Source organism: Urocampus carinirostris, chromosome 13 (genome assembly GCF_059441175.1).
Source record: "Urocampus carinirostris isolate Australia breed hairy pipefish chromosome 13, RoL_Ucar_1.0, whole genome shotgun sequence".
Lineage (NCBI taxonomy): Eukaryota > Metazoa > Chordata > Actinopteri > Syngnathiformes > Syngnathidae > Urocampus > Urocampus carinirostris.
Window position 1 is genome coordinate 24,422,464 of NC_142361.1, and position 21,550 is coordinate 24,444,013.

Sequence of the window (21,550 nt, forward strand, 5' to 3'; positions counted from 1 at the left end):
AATAGATTGCTGGTGTTCAAAATGTCACTATGCTCTCTAAGTCATATTTTCATATTAAATTCATTAAATACGAAAAATACAGTGACACTTCCTATAGATTAGAAGCAGAAAAAAGAAAATCCTTTGCCCCTTGTTTAACATGTCAAGACACCTTGTAATGTAGCCTGAATTGGTGGTTTAAAGTTGTTTTATCCATAGTGAATAGAGAACGAATAATGAGATCATAGTTTTGTGATTTGCCTTTCTTTAACTAGAGCTGTTTAACTTGGTTTGCTTGTAAACGACACTAAAACAAAAATATATTTAAACTAAACAAGATAAACAAAAAATTAGTTGCTTAAAGTGCGCTCATATTTACTCATCTGTCTTTGCACACTAGCAGACCCCAAACTATTGTGCCCCCTCCCTTATGTAATCTGTATGAACAGCAGCTAGTAGCACGGATTAAATGCACTCATTCACGTGTGATGCCAGAATTTGACTTCATGGCCCGCCCTCGCAGGTGCCTACCGCTATGCTAAGCTATTGTGCGTTGTCGGTGTAGTTTCAGCTGAGCTATTGCGTCAAAGGGCTCGAGGAATGCAGGAGGGATCATACCGGAGAGGATGGCAGGGACACTTAATCCTTGCCTAAATGACTACCGTAGAAGAAGCTAGCTATCTTCCTACAATTTTAGCTATTTAGCAAGCTATCTTGTTAGCTTTTTACATTTTTATTTGCATGATATATAGTTAACATTTTATCTTTTTTGCGAATTATCAAGCTAAACTTTGGCCTTCTTTCTAGCCTGTGATTTAATTTTTTTTTTTTATATCTTGATATTTGGTTGGCTTTTTACTCTTTTAGCTAGATATCTAGCTTGCTTTTAGTTTTTTACCTGCTTACTTTTCTAGCTAACTATCAAGCTTCTTTTTTAGCTATTTAGCAAGCCATCTAGCTAGGTTGCTATTTTAGAAAATTACTTCAAACTAGGTACGCTTTGTTCTAATTTGTAGCAGTTTGGAGACTCCCGCACTATATGATGAACTAACTACATGAGCAAATATAAACTTTTTTTAACAGCTTTTGGTGCTTTGTTAGTCTTGTGTGGCTTGCTGCTGTGTTACTGCCACAATCGTTTGTTGATTTCACTCTTCAAAGCACTCCCTAGAGGTGTAAAATACTTAATTAATTTAAATGAAACACTATTGACTCACTAAAGACTCACAGGTTTAGAAATTTGTAATTATTTGAAATGTCCGTTAAAGAAGCTGACATGATCTGTTGCCATGTAACAACTACAGAAGTCCATATGACCATTTCTGTCCCAGTGGTGCTTTTAGCACTCAACCGCCACTTACCTTCAACAGCTTAGCACTACATGAGATGGTCACCAGCATCTTCCACTTTTTTCCACTGTTTCCTTTTCCAGCCAGCTTTCATGTCCTGTTTCTGGCTGAAATGCATCTTTGCTCACACAAGAAAACATGGAAGTAAGCTTCCGAATTTTTTCGGGTTTCCGTAGGGTGTCTTCTTTAAATGCACCCGCTTCAGCGCCATTCTAAGCTACAACGACCCCTAGTGGTGAATAACTAGACACTAATACGTTCTAAAGATATTCATATGAAAAAAGGGCACCTGTGCAGGTTATCTATATAATAATGAATTTTCCTTTACAAAAGTAATAGTGTGGCTTATAATCAGGTACACCTCAGTCAGATTGTTATGTTACTCTTACCCAGGGGTCAGAAACAAGCAGGTCTAGAGCCACATCTAGCTCTTTGATGGTCCGTAGTGGCTACCTAGTGTCTTTTCAAAACTGTATGATAATGGAAAAATATATGGTTTCTGTCGAAGGCGAAACATGACACACACATTCTTGAAGTATTCCAATGAATATTGATATGTGCAGTATACAAGCTTTTAATATTTTGCAGCTCTAAAACATCTGTTTTTTGTTTGTTGTTTTTTTAATCTAATTTTGGGTCTTTCAACAATTTTTGTTGCCAACCCCTGCTCTAGCACATTCCATGCCACTGACGGATATAGACGTCAACTGGGCTACCGTTGAATGAGCTGAGGACGGGAAGCTGTTCTTCCCGACTGAAATTTCCATCGTCTCGTCACTAAAAACTCACCTGGAACTCATCACGGCAGCAACCGCGGATGACTTCTCGGAAAGTGAACTGGAAATGCCCTCTCAGACTCCCGTTCTCACTCTAGTGGAAATCTAAACAAAAATGAAAAAAAATCTATTTCACACACACTTTTCCGCACCATCTGATAAATTGGTCGGGGGTCTGATAGAAATCCGGCATATTAATATCAGAGTACCATCCCGCTGTGTTGGAAAACGAATTGTTGAAAAGAAAAGTTCTCGCATTCCGGCTTCTCTGCTTTAATTCCCTGCTCGCTGTTCCAAACGGCAAAGGAAATATTTGTAAAGGCGTTTGCTTATACAAGCTATATTGCAAAAGTATTTTCCAGCACTTGATATTCTGGGGTTAAGTAGCAAACTATTTGAGTCATGCGTGTCCTGACCAGGCATTTTCTGGTGCATATGTTTCGCAGGGCTCCATGTTCAGCTCGCAGACGCCGGAATCTTATAACCTTTTCCTCACCAGCGCCGTCACGGATGGCTTGAAGATGTGGGACCTTCGCACGCTTCGGTTAGTGAAAAATTCTTTGTTGGTAAAATAGTTAAATGTGTTATTTATCTATATATTTAGTTTGAATAAACAATGTAATCGTCTTTATTGTCATTAGGCATAGTAATCCAGGGCAAACCTGTAATAAAACAAGATAAAAGACTGCCAGGATGAATAGTCAAAAAATATTTACAATGTAATGTTTAAATTGTAAAAAAATACTATAAAAGATACATTACATTTAGCTTAACTTGACTTCAAGTTACAGAAGGAGTTACTTTTGCATATTTGTTGCTGGGAGCCACTTTTTTGTTTGTCATTAGCAGGAAAGACCCCCGGTTTTGTAAGCATTTGTAAATTCACTACTTTTTGTGCTATTACTATGTAGCTACTGTGTTCTAATCATTTTATTACCAGGTTGTGTTTATTAGAAAGTAGTGTTAAAATAGCCTTAGTCAACCACTAAAACGTTGAGAAAAACATTTGAAAACAAAGAGAAAAAGACTGCTTAGATTTTACAGTAAATTTTTCTTTACTTGCCGTGATTTTTGAGGTTATAGTGTTGCTTCAAATTTCAAATTCTGTTTAAATAGCTGATTAGAAACATTTAAGAAGGGGTTCGGCAACCTTTTTGAAACCAGAGTTATTTTTTGTCACTGGTTAGCTCACTGCCAGTTTAATATGTATTTGTAAAATAATTTCTTATCATTTTATTAATTAGTTGTTGCTATTTTATTATAAGTAAAGTTTGAATATTGTCAGGTAGGAGTAAGATCTTTGGCCTGGGCCACAACCCGGCTTAAAATGTCAATCATTAAATCAAGTCATGTTTATTTGTGACGCCCTTAATCCCAAGGAGTCTCAAAGGGCTGCACAGACCACGGATTATTGCAAACTACAGACTATTATTTTCTCTATTTATAAAACTGTGAGGATCAAAAACAAAAACCAAACCACACATATCCAAATGAAACTGGAAAAGGGTGATGGTGAAAAATGAATGTGGAAAAAAATATGTGCACAGAGTTCATGCAAAAGCACAAATGGTGTACGTCACAAAATGGATTCTTGATTATATATCATATATATCATATATATATCAAATATATATAATATATATATATATATATATATATATATATATATATATATATATATATATATATATATATATATATATATATATATATATATATATGCACTTATTTTAAGTATTTTGGATTTCTTTGCGTCTATATTTAAATGTTTGTCAGGACAAGAACGTAGACAGGACCCGCCTTGCATTACATTCTCTCAGTTTTATTGGAAGAAAGGATCCAGTGATCGCTGGTCGTGGGAAGCAGGTCGCTCTGAACGCGGAAGAGGGACTTCCGTGGCGAGCGGTGGCGGTGTCAAGAACGAAAAAAAAACGGGTCAGTAGCCGAGGCAAGAGAGCACAAACGTGGTCGGGATCAGAAACGAGTCGAAAGCCAGAAGAGGAGAGGAAGGTGGTCAGGATCAAAAAACGGGTCGAAGCCCGGGAACAGACGGGAGCAAAAACAGGTGTGAGTTAGGGTCGAAAAAAGCTTGCCTAGAGTAAACTGAGGTTTGCAGACGGACTGACAACAGGTGACAGAATTTAGCGGGTTTAAATAGCGGGTTTATCAAAGCGGCGCTGCCAAGAGCGGCTGCCTTTTCCAGCAGCTGCCCTGTTGTTTTATTGTCTGCTCCTATCTTCGGTGTTTTTTCTTCCCGTTTTGACAACTACACTATGGATTACTTCTATCCTATGGACATGGGTTTCAACGCACAAGAAATGCGTGTATTTCAACTCCTTGCCCTGAGGAATTCTCGTGCCGGCGTGATGAAGGGGCCCATGGTGGAAGAAAAGCCGAAGCTAGCGAAGCGGCTAGCGGCGTTATAAGTCTTCGGTACCATCCGTAATCATGGTAAATGCGAACTCACGACCAAATATGATCATCGAGTGCTTTTTGAAAACATCGAAGCGCACAGGGAGCGCAGTTGCTGTGTTTTGCGGAAACGTGGCTCACGTTTAGCATTCCGGACGCTAACGTGTAGCCACCCGGAGCCACCTGGAGAAATCCGGCTTCAACGTCGCTAAACAGAGACATGAAAGCCGGGGGGAATCGGAGAGGAGGCGGACTTGCTAACACGAGGTGGTGTATTCCTGGATTCTCACAAAGAAAAGATTTCCATCTGCCGCAGGAATGTCGAACTTTTGGACTGGCGTGACGTTATCCACTCCGCTACAAGCACCCTCGGGCATCATGTTAATCTGTTAATAAACAACGGGGTAGACTGCTGGAAGTGTGAATTTCCCTACGGGGATGAATAAAGTATATATCTATCTATCTATCTATCTATCTATCTATCTATCTAGTGACAGAGAGCCAATCAGAGTCCGAGGCAGTTGGCGCCAAATGAGCGGGCACAGGTGCATCACATCGTTTTGAAGGTTTCGACGCTATAAACTTTCACCCCTTTTTCTACATTAAGTGTAACAGAATTTATTCACCAAATTACATCCCACAAAATTTCGGCATGTAAAGAAATCTGATTGATCCCGATCGTTTTATTCTGACCTACACTGACTGTCTCTATAAGATCTAAATTGAATTTATAACTTACAGGAGCCTCCCCGACACACACTTTTTAACAATGCTAACAAACGTTGAAGCTACACAGCTGTTGAACACAAAATCCCATGAGTTCTCTTTTTCATTATCAGCTTACTTTCTTTAATAAACATTACTCTTGGCGTCATTTTCCCATCTTCTTCCTAGAAAATTATGGTAAACGTCTACTCAATCAATCATTTGACATTTATGATCTATTTTATTGTTAGCATTTTTCTAAAGGCTATCTTAAATCAAATATTGTAGATTTAAACGGCAGTAGTTCACATGCTATAGTATATTTTGATATAATATAATATTGGCCAATATCTAAAAGATCTGTTTCATATTAGACAATACAAATGTGAAGAATAAAATACTAGCAAATGTTCAAAATGTCCTCTTACTGAATGGAAAGATATTCCGTAAAGTTAAAGACTTCCAAATTTCTATTTCATTCCCAATAGTTTAACTTCTGTTTTTCCCATATGAGCAAATTTTACTAGCTGCCAGTCACTTCACATGTTGTCACCGTGATAGTATGTCACTGTACTTCCTGTTTTTATTGCAAAATCTGTTTTCTTCATCATTAAATAGTTCTTAACTGTGTTGCTGTGTTGGGAAATACCTTTTTTTTTTTTCCAAATTGGAATCTAACTTTGGCCAGCAGAGGTGATGGGGGTATTTGATGTTCCTGGGGAGATCCCTAAAGTGATGTTTTTTCACTTAACTTATTTTTTTTCCCGGATCGCTCCTTTTAAACTCCAATAGGTTGACAAGAGTCTCCTCTCCGTCCATCTCACGTTCCTGTTTGCTATCCATTTATTGTACTTAACTGACTAGCTAAATGGCTTTCTATATTATCATATAGCTACCTAGCTGGTTATGAATCTGTCAGTCCAATCATCCTTCCATCATTGTATCGTACTAACTGGCTAACTATTCAGCTTGCTATCGAGCTATCTCACTAGAAAACCATCCAATTGTACATCTAGTTAGTTTGCTTTTTAGTTTGCTATCAAATCAAATCATGTTTATTTGTATGGACCTTAATCACAAGGAGGCTCAAAGGGCTGCACGGACCACAGATTAGTGCTAACTACAAACCATTTTTACACCATTCCCTGATCTAAAACCTACATGAGGGCAAGGAAAAACACAAAAACCTCAACATGAGGATAATTAAGAAAGCTTGAGAAGGGATCGCACATGAGGTAATCCCCCTTATCCATCCGTTGTGATAGCTGGCCAGCTAAATGGTTAGTATATTATTTTATAGCTAGGTAGCTGGTGATTAATCTGATCGAATATACATCTTTCCATCTAGCTAACTGGCTAACTATCTATCTTGTTATTGCGCTAGCTTATTAAAAAACTATCCATCCCTCTGTCCATCCATCCATGCATATGGTTAACTCACTTTATTTACATACCAGCTAGCTAGATGTCTTGCTAAATTATTGTATTGCTAGCTATCTGGTCAATTACCCAACCATTGATACATCCTTCCATTAGCTAGCTGGCTAACTGTCTATCTTGCGAGAAAAACTACCCATGCCTTTGCCTATCCATCCATGCACATGGTTAGATCACTTTCTCATTTACTATCCACCCATTGTGCTTACCAGCCAGATAATTGTCTTGCTCAATTATTATATAGCAAGCAATCTGGTCAATTACCTTACCAATGATACATCCTTCCATTAGCTAGCTGGCCAATTGTCTGTCTTGCCATTGCGCTGGCTTACTAGAAAAATTACTCATCCCTCTGTCCATCGATTCATGCATATGGTTAACTCATTTTCTCATTTGCTATCCATCCATTGTGCTAACCAGTCAGATAAATGGCTTGCTAAATTATTATATAGCTAGCTAGCTTGTAAATTACCTGACCATTGATACATTATTCAATTAGCTAGCTGGCTATCGATTGATCCTGACATCAGGCTAGCTTATGAAATATTATCCAACCTTCTGCCCAGCCTTACATCCATATCGTTAACTCACTTTTTCATTTGCTTTCCATCAATTGTGCTAGCCAACCAGCTAAATTGCTTGCTCAAGTATTGTATAACTCGATAGCTAGTAAGCTATATGTCCAACAATCCATTTACCCTTACATCTTGCCATCTGGTTTCGATCCTACTATCGCGAAAATTATCCATCCGTCCATTTGGCTTGCTCACTTTCGAGATTGATATTTATCTATTGTCTGAGCTGGCTAGTTAAACAGCTTGCAGTATTATTATATAGGTAGCGAGCTTGTCAACCACCTGTCCAAACATCCATTCTTCCATTTGGCTAACTGGCTAACTATCTTGCTATCGAGTTATCTTACTAGAAAACTATCCCTTTGTCCAACTGGCTAGCTCACCTTTCTAGTAAGCTATCCACCCTTTTTGGTAGCTGGCCACTATATAGCATTCTAGCCAGTCAGCTATGCGTCCATGCACCCTCGTGTGGAGAGGAAACGGGATGTCTTAGTTTTTTGTGGGGTTTTTTTGTGCATTATTAGTACCACCTACCCGAATTCTGAACTCAAACCAAAGAAGGCCACATTTTTGACCTACTTTCTGCTCAATTACTACAACATGAACATTGGCGGCATGTTCCCACCTGATCCCACTGAGGTTTGGACCTGCTAAAATTTCAGCCCGTCCAGCGAAACCTTCGCTCAGCTAGCTGTCAGTCGCGCTGGAAAGACATTTCATGCCTTTGCAAAGCAAACGTACTGCCCAGTATGTGGCGAGAAAAAGCCATTTGTCATGTGTGTGTTTTGTTTTAGCCACAGCCAACTTCCACACCACCACGTTTAGATTTTTTTGGGGGGGTGGAAAGTAAAGAAAACATTGGCCGCGGTAAGCAGCTTGGCAGATTTTCTGTAGAGCATATATACAATGTCTATTTACTGACAGTCACTCAGACCATTTGAAGTCCAAATCTTATTTTAATGGCGCAAGGTATTTAATGTTTTCCAATTATTTTCTTCAGAGTTATCTGGAATAACATTACAGGTCAACATTTAGCATCTTTTTTTTTTTTTTTAATCATTCTTTACCTGCATTTCCTCAGGTGCGTCCGCCGATACGACAACCACGTGAACCGCTGCCATTCCTGCTCTTCAGCCATTTCGCCGTGCGGTCGCTTTATAGCGTGCGGTTCAGAGGACAGATGTGTAAGTTGTGGCAACATGAATCTTTCCTTCTGTGTTACAAATGAGTTATGCGTGGAAATCAGCCAAACAAACGAAATACAAGTATAAAGGTCAATTGTAGCTTCTGGATGAGGAGGATGTATAATGTCATCAATAGGTGGTTATGATTTTCACAAAATGTGATATAATGAATGTGAATCATGACCAAAGCATTAAGACAAATGATATCATTATTCCATATTATATTATGTATGCAGTATATACTCGCGTATGAACGGAATTTAGAAATATAAAATGCAATACAGTACTGAAATCTGCATGTAAAACAAAATGAACACAAGGGGGCGTAAGACAGGCATAGCCAACCATGGCCGTGCAGTACTCTGATGCTCCTCCCACCCTTATTTCTGTTCAGTCAATCGGCGCCGTGTGTTTGAGAGGGACCACATCTCATTTCATTGTCATTTAGTGTGTTTCATTGCCTTTTTGCCCATATAACGAGTCCCAAGAAAATTTGTGAAAAGGGGAAGGAAAAGTGATAACAACGATCGCAAATGTGAAACATTGTTGAAAAGTATACTGCATAAAATGAAACATAACTGATAGGCATATTACTAGATGCCACGTTTAAGTGTACCATTTATTAGGTTATGATCAAATAAAAACATGTAAGTTCTTTATATAATCTCCTTAGACAACAAAGTGATACTGAAGACGTAAAACTGTTGAGAAATCTAAGCAAGCAAAGTCATTGTATTAAAGTAAAGTGGTTGGTTAATAATGAAAACAAACAGCTTGTAGCTGCTACACTGCAGATTCTACCTAATTCCATTTTTAGGTACCGGTACATCATTTTACGGTTGTTTTGCTTCCAATGAACAAGACCACTATCTCTAGAAATCGGGAGTAGGATGGAATTGGTGATGATAATAGTGGTGCAGTAGTTGGTGTTGTCTTATGCAACAAGCAAGTCACACTCACATATTTGTCAAATTAAAGTACTAATAATGAATAATTAACTCTCTCCATTAATAGCTTAGAGCCAACCAACTGCCTTCTTTTGACCCACAAAGAACGTGCCTATAGAAAAAAATGTCAATTGTATGAAATGAGCTTTGTTTTCCTAACATGTAAACATGAGCTAAAATCTGGAGCGGCTAAAAAATACTTGGGAGCAGGGAGACATGCAAATGTTTGAGAAAATGTCTTGTTGGTAAAAGTTAGGCAGATTTCCCGTTTTTACTATAGTCAGCAATGTAGTGTGTAAACAATATCAAAAATTTAGCTAAGCAGCTAATAAAAACGTGGAAGCAGACAAACACGCTACCTATTGAGAAAATGTCTTGGGCAGAGCTCCGTTTTTGAAAATAAGCAGTAGAGACGTGCACAAGCTCACCCCTGAGTATAAACCAGCTTCCCATGGCTCGCCTCACTTTAGACATGACGTTATCACGTTGTTCTTTCGGGAGCCAGTTTTCAGTTTTAGTTTATCTTTCACCGAAACAGACAAAGCACTTTAGGTCATTTTTTATAAATGTATTTGAAACATTTTCTTATTAGCTATGGTCAACATGAATCCAGGTTTCATTTGCACCCCAAAATATTTTGCCGCAGTATCTTATAACCTAAACACCCCCCAAAAAACTCTGTGTTTTAATATTTTCTCCACTGATTGGCTATGAAACAAAAAAACTTCAAATTGTATCCCTTCACGGTGAGGTTTTAAGAAGTCCATTTTATCACCAAGATTTTTATTTTTCACTAGACTCAGAGACGTTTTAATTGGATTCAGACGTTTTTCCAAAGTCCAACTCTACATCATGTTGAAATAGTGTTTTTTAAATTGCTTTTCCAGACAGTGACATTCACTTGCCTTCAAAGTGTCTTGGAAAAAGTCCTTTTTCTTCTTATGCTATTTGTACGAGTGAAAAGCAGTGGAAGGAAATGTGAACGTATTAGCATTTATTTGGCTGAAACAAATCTTTGAAAATAGCGCAGCCAAAAGTGGATTCCTGGGAGGGATATACGATGGTAACACCGATTTAGTTTTCTTTCTCTTAACAAAAGTAGGCCAAGAATGATTTAAACTTTAACATTTTCCAAATACTTATTAAAATAAGTAATTCAAATTATAGAATAGTGTAATCCCTTTTTTATTGTGGTTAACTGGACTAAAAGCCCCCAAAATATGTGACTGAGGATAATGGATCATGGCTGCAAGGGTGCAGTTCATTTTGTGTGGATAGAACGGAAAAAAGGAGCCTCTACGTAGGACACAGAATAAGTTTATTTGCCCCATCAGCAATTGTCGACTGAGGATAACGGATGGCAGCCAAAACATTGCAGCTACATTTAGGTGGACCACAATGACACGATTTAGCAGCCAGAACTGAAAAAGAAATGTGCTTCTGCTTTTATCAATGGTCAACCGAGGATAATGGATCGGGCTGCACGGGTGCTATTGAATTTAGGCAGAAAGAGCTGAAAAAAGCCTCCACACAAGGGATAATGGAATGTGAACACAACCCTTCATTTCATTTTAGGTGGGCCACACAAAAGTTCCTTCTGCCGGTCCCTAAGATCGGGGCGGAAATACAGTGATGGCAAAATAGAGCTGCCACCTGTCAGTAAAAGAATTAAACTCATTTCAAAACTTCCACTTACACGAATTGCCATGCCCTTATAAGATGCACTTGCTTTAATTGCCTGTTTATTTTTAAGAATAGTCTCAATCCTCCATTAGTTACGATCATCTTTCCTAACGACGGTAACGATGTGTGTGCCTCCATATATCTTAATATTTACAAGCTCCATTTCCATTGTTATCATGTTTTTCTTCTCCGTTGAGCATCACTGCAGAGTTTGTGACATACAGCAAATAAATACAGTACAAAATCTCCATTATTTTACTACCACATACCCATTTATTTCATTTTATCTTTTTAAATGTGTTAAATAAATGATTTAATGTAGTCCATCATCCTTATTTCAGGCTTATGTGTATGACATCAGAAGCAGCAGCTATCTTCACAAGCTCCAGAGACATTCGGAGACGGTGCTTAGCGTCGCTTTCCATCCTGCTACTCCACAGGTAAGAAACCAATTCTATCTCTAGATTCTAGTGATTGCATTTTTAGTTACTGAATTAACATTCACAGGTACTGTCACCTTCTATTTTGACTATATATAATCTATAATATTCTTCCACCACTCAATGAAATCTGTTCTAAATCGACACGTCATTGTGTATGATTTGAGTTTGCAACACAATGCTACATTCAATTCCCATTCGGGGGGTATGATCCATGGACACCGGCTGGCTGATTTACAGAAATGTGCACTGCAGAGAGAATCACTTCATCAATCAGTGCTTGCTTGTTCTTTGACAGAACGCCTACGTTTTTTGATTTTCCTTTCCGATTTTGCAGAGCTAGCAGAGAATCAATTTAGTGTTAGGTTTTCTATGCCGGGGCTGAACAGAGGCAAACTATGAGATGATTGAGATATTTAGTGATAAAAATGTATTTCTGTTGTTTAGGTTTAGGGGGAATGGGTTATTTTTTGTGGTTCGGTTAGTTGTTTGGGGGATAAGGTTTGCTATGTATTTTTGATTTGATAGATAGATAGATAGATAGATAGATAGATAGATAGATAGATAGATAGATAGATAGATAGATAGATAGATAGATAGATAGATAGATAGATAGATAGATAGATAGATAGATAGATAGATAGATAGATAGATAGATGGATAGATAGTATTTAAATAGTGCTACGGAAAATACATGATGAAGTTTGTTTTTTGGTTTAGGTTTGCTTTTTGTGTTTTTTTTTGGGGGGTGTTGGAGTTTTGTTTTGCTCTTGTGCATTTTGTTGTGTTTTTTTGTCTTAGTTTTTGGGGGGGTTGATATCTTTTTTTGCTCTGGCGTGTGTTCAAATTTTTTTTGTATTGTTTTGGTTTGGATTTTTTTTGTTTTGTCTTTTAAAAGGATTGGGTGTGTTTTGGGACGGAAGACATTTGGGTTTTTTTGGGTGGTTGTTGGTTGTTTAATTGGTTTGTTTTTTGTTTTTTTTTGCACTTTAGTTTTGCTTTTAGGCTTTGTCTTGGTATGGATTTTTGTGTTGTTGTTTTTTTGTTGTTGTGTTTTGATTTTTTTTCTGAGACTTTTTTTATGTGTGCTTTTTTTTGGAGGGTACAAGAGACAGTTTCAAAACCTAAGTTCGTGGAAGTCACGTTCACATTTTTACTGCAGTGCCTTCACTCACTCCCTCGTATGGAATATACGTCCTTCAATATAACATATAGATAAAGCAAAACCAAAAAAAAAGAAAGAAAAATGTAATAACTTGCCCGTAGCCAAAGAACAGCACGTTCTAAGAAACGGGTTACTGGGTCAAACCAGGGAAATAGGATCAGGGAGCATGTGCGTTATTTGGGTTAACGTGATAACTGTGTTTTTAAGACCAAAGCTGTCGATAGCTCCTTTCATGTTGTTCCATGGCGGATATGGAAAACATATTCATCGCATTCAACATCTATAAAATAAAGAAAGTGTGCAAATTTTTGCCATCTGCTTCTATTTATGTTTGATGCAGTGGCCCATTTTTATGGGCGTTTCATTGCCGTTGTCATAAAAAGAAAAAGTGGGTTAATGATAAAGAACACGGATTGTTTATGTCTCATCCCGTGCATAATTAAACACAGCACAGTTTGTTGGCTGAGGTTCATGACTTTTGCAACTTCATACATGTGGAATGAATGAAGGAAAAAAGTCGATTAGCTGCAAGATGCTACATTGTGGAGAGTGCATTACGGGTAACGACAGATATTTTAGGCCAGGGTCATCAATACGGTGCTCGCGGAACCTAGATCGCCCCCTTAGATCACAGGTCAGCAACCTTTTCTGTACCATAGACAGGTGACTGTATTCTCTGGGCCCGGCTCGATAAAAATGTTAGTTATAATTACAATACTAATGATAACAAGTCCAAATCCACTGTGTAAACACTAGGCAATTCGATTTTATCTCACCATAACACTACTTTTACTGACGGTACCATGTTGTGCATTGTTTTTGCTAAACCCTTACCATTGTGTTCCATTACAACGTTCTACAACTTGGCACTGAGTGAAAACAGTTCAACGATCGAAAAAAATCAAATACCTTTTCCTCAATCATCCTCATTCCTAGTGGCCTAATGGTTAGGATTCCGCACTCTCACTGCCGCGGTCAGTGTTCGATTCCTGTTGCATCCAATGCTCAGCAACTAAGGTCAACAATATTTGTCGATTAGTCGGCTACCATAAAATATTGGTGTAACGGTGGTATGAGAAAAAAATCAAGCTTTTTTTTCTGTGCTGCCTGGTACAAAAATGAACCATGGCCAAGTACCATTGCTTCAGAACACCTCAGCAGCCCGCTGACGGATTCTGATAATAGCTCAGTGATGGGTCATTGTGATTGTCTAGGATATTTGAATTCTAACTAGCATGCTATTTTAGTGGTTGACCGAGTTTACTTTAACCCTACCTCTAATAATCTCAACCTGGTAATAACGCAGTAATAAGATGTTAACAACATAGTAATAACGTAAAAAATTGCTATCTTAGAAATGCATATTAAATTGGTTGCCCTTAGTGCTGCTTAGTGACAAAAAAATTAGCTCTCAGCTTCAAAAAGCTTGGTGTGACCCCTGTTTTAGGCCTGCAGCAGCATTTCTGAGAGATGATTCTGGACAAGCCCAAGCCAGTCCAAGCTCAAAGCCTTCAGTCACGCAAACATACTTGTCCAAGCACACACTTACTTTCTTAAATAATCAGCAGACACCTTGGTCCAACGGAAAAAGCTTTTTTGATCCGTTCCCAGACTCTGCAAGGAAAAAAAACTGGCTAAATAAAAGATTAACACATCAGATAGGGAGATAAATGCTCAGTATGAGCCAACGCGCTAATCTGTTTTTGATATTTGCGGCATAATGTAAGAAATGATGGATACAAAATGGAGTGTGTTTTTATGCATTGGCGTACTTTACAAGACGTGTCTCATACAAGGATTGGACTGTTAGTAAAGTTCCCAGAACTAGGCAAGACGATACAATTCGTGACAATATATAATGATGAAAATACGTTTTGTAGACTGGAAATTCAGCACTATAAATGCTGCATTTTTTATACTCTTTGAATCTTAAACAACGATGTTCTTTAATTTGTGAACTTTTAAAAGACTAGAGCTTTTTATTGTACAATAATACTATGTAATCTGCGCTAGAGCTTTATTTTGTCAGATAGTATTCCAGGAGTATTTGGTGTTCTTTAGCAGTATAGACAAATTATACTATTTACAATCATAATACAAAATACATTTAGGAATGACTGAAATTACCATAAGGCAGGAGTGTGAGGATTATTACATCCTTATTTTAATTCCCCAGCAACACAAATACTCAACTGTTGTCAAAGTGTATAGAAATCAGTGATGATATCACATTTTTTTTGCCAATACCATATCCTGAAACTACTAGTATATAAATTTCCATTCACTTTCTATAAAATAGATGGATAGATAGATATATACTTTATTCATCCCCGCAGGGAAATTCACATGTCGTTTTCAAAGAAAATACTTTAAATACCAAATATTTTCTTTAATATTTAAATGAATCCATAGTTGTAATTCCCATTTTGTATACTCCCTAATTGTTAAATGACACCTACAGGGCTGCAAACACTCATAAAGTCATCATCACGCGTACCAATATTGGTAACGTTAATGAAAAGTTGACTAATTTCTAATGGTTAAATAAGGCAATGCTTGAAATAAACACCACAAATTTAAGCATTTAGATAAAAACAAAAGTAGCAGTTTCAGTGTGACATACTTACCAAAATAAAGATCTAGTATTGAAAAATATGGTGGGGTTTTTTACATATTTGATTCTAATTAGATAGTTTGCATTTGTTTTGGGTGGGAAAATCATTTTGATCTGGTCATTTTCTGAGTAGCTCTTATGCTGACATAGTGCGAGCATGTTTGCTTTTTTCATTAATACATTCAGAGAGCTGTGTCCTGCAAAAAGTTATGAAAAGTAACCTCAATTCTTAGCAACTGCTCAACGTCCATATTGGAGAAATAAGACCAACCGTTTTCATACTTTCATCCTCAGTAAAGCACAATTCAAAAAACACTTTTGAGCCTCAGAGACTAAACAACCCCGCCCTCTGGAGCAAAACTCGAATACGGAGCCAAAAAATGTTCTGGACCCCATGCTACATTACATTTTAGGACATCCGGGCTTGCCATAGTCATAGGGGAAAAAGGTAAATGTAGCTTTGGTAAATGATTAATTTTGGGGTCAATGCAGTAGACCCCTGGGATACGACATCATCCGTTCTGAGATGGGGGTCGTAAAGTGAAATTGCAGTATAGTGGTGGAGAGACACTGTTAAAATATGAAATTGTATTACTGAATATGTTGTTATGATTTCATGATTTCTTTAGACTATATTAATTTTTTTCATCATCACATCACTGTTTTTATAATTCATTTGCTTTTAATAAATGCACCTTATGCTTATCCATATATTTGAATAAAGTATATTTACTTCTTCATTTGATGTTTCAATGTATCCATTCATTAAGTGGTTACACTTTCCCAACATTGTTTTAACAATGGTCTGTTGTGAAGTTTGTACTTCCTTACTGCATCTGGAAGATCCCATTTTACTTAAGTTTCCTTCTTGTGATACCACGCGCCTTTTCTATAACACAATGCTCAGCCATTTTGTCAGTGCTTGTTTGGGAATGACTTTGTTTTGTTGACAAGCCCAGAATGTTCGGTTTATTTCTTGTTTCGTCTCATTTTAATAAAAGTCCTGAGCTGCTCTCTTCAGCTCTTGTTTCTTCATCCAAAATAGTCGATCGGAACCTCTGATTTTGAATTGAGCAAACGGCGGGACACGAAGCATCTGTGGTAATGCATAGCTAAGCTGTCCGGAATTTGTCATGATTTTTCAATTGCCCCCACCTGCGCTCACACTTTCAGCCCCAGCTGCCACTGGTTCCCTAATTAGCCATCCTCCTATTTAAGCACGTCATTCTTGTTCACTCCTGGTCAGTCCATCAGCGAAACCCGACACATGCAAGGCAAGCATTTTTGACCCTGACTCCTGTTCTGTTCCCGACCTGTTCCTGTATCCTGCTCGATTTTGTCCCGTTTCCTGTATCGATTCCCTCTCCCTGGCTTCCCAATTGTCTCCAGTTACCTGACTTATTCCGATTCCCAACCTTGCTCCATTCCCCGTCCCAGCTACCCGACTTGTTCCGACCTACGACCATGCTCCGTCTCCCGTCCCGCCTACCCGACTTTTTTCGACCTTCGACCACGCTCCATCTCCCGCCCCGGCTACCCAACTTGTTCCAAAATCTGACCACGCTCCGTCGCTCGTCCCGGCTGCCGGACTTGTTCCGTTCTCTGACTACGCTCCGTCTCCCGTCCCGGCTACCTGACTTGTTCCGATCTCCGACCATGCTCCGTCTCCCGTCTCACCTGCCCGACTTGTTCCGATATCTGACCACGCTCCGTCTCCCGTCCCCGCTATCTGACTTGTTCCGATCTCTGACCATACTTAATTTGCGAGGGCTTCCCGCTCCTCCTGTCCAGCGAGCACCATATCGCAGTCTTTTTCCTCTTGCCCTGACTTCCTTGATCCCTTACTAAAGCATTGTGTGAAACGTTGCGCATTTGGGTCCACTGTTTGTACCGGTCGTAACAGGGACCCCAGTACCCTAGATGAAAACATTAAAGTAAGGACTACTTGTGTAGATTGTACATGTATATGAGGAAATAAAATTGTAAAAAATATAAAAGGAAAGTAAAAGTTTCATTTATTTACCTTTTTGTGACTTGAACTTGTCGAGTCGAGTAGTGGGTGGATGCAGGGGGGAGGTCAGAATAATATGGTGGTTCAAAAATGAAACAGATTTGAAACCTCCACCAGTGAAGATTGTCTTGCCCTGGGAAAATTTCTGTGCTTAGCATTTTCATAATTTTTAATAATAGTCTAGATAGTTAATTGGTTACAGTCAAGGGTAGAAATGTATGTGCCTTCTTCATCTTTTTGATAGTCGCAAGGTTCATTTTACATGGTTACCATGTTTTTTTTGCTCCTTGCTTTAGCATCACCGCAATTCGTAGGCCTCATGGCTAAGACATAGAGTACAGAAATACAGTATTGTATGGATAATGAGCTAAGTCTCTACCAAGAACACAAGATTCTGAAGAACGAAAAGAGTAAAAGGCATTGTGTGAGTGAGTTCAGCTTATAGCAGATCATAATATTGTGATGAAAATTAATAGCAAACAAATTTGTTGTTGACGTCATATGGAGGAGAAATTGCCGTAAAGAGGTCCTCCGATTCATTTTTTTCCACACCGTAAACCGAAAGCCTTGTATGTCGGGGTTGCCGTATCCTGGGGATAGTTAGATGCTAATAGTTAGCGGGAGGATTTTAGCGCTGTGACCGATTCCTGACACCAGCAGCTGCTCTGTCGACCCCCCCAACTTGGAAGACAAAGTGAATCATCCCATTGGCTCTTGTCTCCAAGGGTCCACATGTATCATCTTTGCTCTTTCCAGCATGGAAAGAAAATAAATGCAGCTGGCGTCCCGCTCCACTTTCTTCACTGTATTATTTCATTCGTGGACAGTTGGCATTTCAAATGATTGCCACTACTTTGTCGCTATTGTTTTAATTATTAGTATTATTTTCCTATTTCCAGGAAGCGCTATATTTGATGGTCAGACAGCAAAGTCTGAGCCGTCTCCTTTAGAATGTCACATCGGAGTGAGACCCAGACAACTTTGAGACGGAACTTCTGAGAGAAGGAGATAAATGTGGAACAACTTTTAAAAAATGAAAGTATGAGCATATATATGTGAGTAAAGATGTAGAGACAACTTCAGGACTTGCAATATATTTTCGAACGTGCCTTCTAAAATCCCCTTTGACGTCCTACCACGAGTCTTGACAGTGGGAGATTTCTGAGAGGCCGAGTTCGCTCCTCTTCCATGAACTAACAACAATAACCTGCCGGTGTTTTCGTAGCCAGCATGGCTGTAATTGTTAGCTACACAACCGTTTTTGGTATTAACGAGAAGGTCCAGACCAAGCGTCAGGAACTTAAGTTCACAGTTCATAAAATATAAATAAAGTTTAGTTTAGTTTCAAATTAACAAATGAACTTCTGTTTTTGTAGCTAGTATGACTGTAAATGTTAGCTACACTGGCTCTATAAGTATTATCGATAAGATCAAGACCAAGAGTCTGAAAAGTTAACTACAAATTTCATTTCACATTACTTGAGATACGGCTATAGTTTAGTTCAGTTTAGATGTAAACATTTGAATTCGCCTCTGTTTTGTTAGCTAGCATGACGGTAAACATCAGTGCCGCTGACTCTTTTTGTATTATCGAGAACATCTCGACGAAGAGTCAGGAAAAAGTTAACTACAAAATTCAGTTCACAGTACTCGATATATGGCTAGAGTTTAGTATGATTTAGATTTAAATTAATAAATGGAACATCTGTTTTTTGTAGCTTGCCTGACAATAACATCTAGTGACACCGATTCTTTTAGTATTATCAAGAAGACCCACTCTAAAAATCACTAACTACAAACTTTTGTTCAAAGTACTCACGATACGGCTAAAGTTTAGTTTAGATTTGTATGGTTGAATGAACCTCTGTTTTTGTAGATTTCATGACTGTAAACGTTAGTGCCACTGACTATTTTAGTGTTATTGAGAAGGTCTGTAAAAGTTACTTACAAACTTCAGTTTGCAGTACATGGAATATAGCTAAAGTTTAGTTTGGTTTAGTTTCGTATTAAGAAATGAACCTCTGTTTTTGTACCTAACATAATTGTAAACGTTTGCTACACTGACTCCTTAAGTATTGTCAAGAAGATCCAGACCAAGAGCCAGAAAAAGTTACCACAAAGTTCAGTTCACAGTACTCCAGATATGGCCTAAGTTTAGTTTAGTTTCAAATTAATAAATGAACATCTGTTTTTGTGGCGAGCATGACTGAAAACCTTAGTGCCACTGACTTTTATGGTATTATCATAAGGGTCCAGAACAAGAGTAAAAAAAGAGTGACTTACGAACTTCATTTTACAACACACGTAGTTCACGCTGAAAATGTACTTTTCAGACTAGCACTTAAAATAACTTGTTTCACGAATGCTATGCTACACGGAGATAGGAAGCATGTACAATGAGTGCAATCGTGAGTTAGTCGGTGCTAACCTTGCTAATGCTAAGATTGGCAAAGTTAGCTTTATCTAGCCGCTATCGCCTACTACAGATTTGTTTCTTTTTATATATATATATATATATATATATATATATATATATATATATATATATATATATATATGTTCACATTCTGTTTTTATTTACATGTTCCCTTGTGACAATTTGGCGATAGTTGAACTTTAACATCACTTTGTTATATCACTTTTATTTTTTTCTTTGCTCTTTGGTTAACCATGCTTTTCACGGCGGTCCATTTTGTCCCCTTTTTTCATTCAAATCAGCGCAATCTGGACAGTATATCCGTGCTGATATATATACATATCAGTTATTGTAGCCAAGATAAGAGCAATAAATGGTATTCAGGGGGGAATAAAATAGACTACAATAGAATTCTCATTATTAGCATTGAGTACCACAAAGTGTGCACTTTTTAAAATGAGATTTATTGTGGCACTCCAATGAATCCATGTAATATTTATACAGTAAATAATTAATGCCCCTTGACCCTACTGAGGATACGTAGTTCGAAAAATGAATCGATTATGAATGGATAAATTAAAGGTCAAGTTTTATAATAGGATTATGTTTTTGTTGCATTATCTCACTCACATTTTCGTTTAATTAATTTGGTTTTGTATCTAGTATTGTTTTCATTTCTTTTTTAAGGTGTCACATTTCAGGTAAGAATTTAATAATAGAACTGATTGTGTGGGTCTTGGAAAATTTGTAAAAAATCTCTGCTAGCAAGTTCAACAAATAGCATTGCTAATCCTATGTATATGTATGCAGTCTAATGTATATATACAGCAGTACTTTTCATGTCTTTCTGTGATCGAATGCACGTGTCATACATGACTTACTGCGCCCCCATTTTTTGAGCGTATCTGAAGAACATCCTGTTTTGGGACATTTTGAATTACGCTATTTGTCCTCTAAATCATCAGCGAGGTTAAACGTAGTATTTTATTTTTTCAAAATCTGACTAGACGGACATTTTGTTTGGTTCGCACTTTACACGACTAGCCGACCCTTTGGCAAAATCCGACAATTAAAACCACATTTTTTTCTTTCCATTTGGAAGTATCCGTGTGGAGTATTTTTCATCCAGGAAGCTTTCCCGACAATAACTTAGATTGTGTAATATCTATGACACGTCATGCGGCTTTTTATTTTGATTTATGACTTTGAGCAAGAGTTCAGCGTTACTATTAAAATCTTTGCTGCTTCCCCTCACGCACACGAAGCTGTGTCTTGACATTATAAAAGACTACTTACAAAAGCTCTCATATCGGAAAAACTAAAGAGGCACAATATCATTGTAAACAATGTTCACAATGTTGCTATCAATGTCAATAAAGATAATTGTAATTCTGTTGTTCCAACCCAAACAAATAAAATCCTACTTTTGGATACTGAAGAAGAAAGTTATTTTCTTCTTTTGCATGTTAGTTTCTATCCGGATTATAAGATGAAAGGTAGGTCAAGATAAAAACTGGAGAGATTTTATTACAGAATATTCCGGGCACAATAGAGGTCAACAAATCTGCACAAAGTACTGTTGGAGTGAATGAAGCGTGACTTAGTCAACAATCAATACTTACTTTATTTGTCAGTAACAACTATAATAACAAGAGACGGTTATGCCCACGATAACACTGACATTAAAATATTGCACAAAATGCAAATAATTATAGGTGTTTTTATTAGGTGAAATTACATCACTCCTAAACATTATATTAGTGCTCCAGTACTGATGGCACACACGCTTTCGCAAAAAATATATCACTCAGTCTTATCAAGTGGCATTATCTTAACTGTTAACATTAATAGCTATAA

At 37.7% G+C, this 21,550-nt stretch overlaps 1 protein-coding gene across 1 annotated transcript in view; it reads left to right on the forward strand.

The window, feature by feature from the left end:
• Positions 1-21,550, forward strand: part of wdr27 (WD repeat domain 27) — a 53,779-nt gene that overhangs the window by 24,427 nt on the left and 7,802 nt on the right. Inside the window, exons 21-23 of the mRNA XM_088351847.1 lie at positions 2,551-2,648; positions 8,315-8,417; positions 11,389-11,487. Coding sequence (XP_088207973.1) covers positions 2,551-2,648; positions 8,315-8,417; positions 11,389-11,487 — 300 coding nt within the window. The remainder of the gene's footprint in view (positions 1-2,550; positions 2,649-8,314; positions 8,418-11,388; positions 11,488-21,550) is intronic.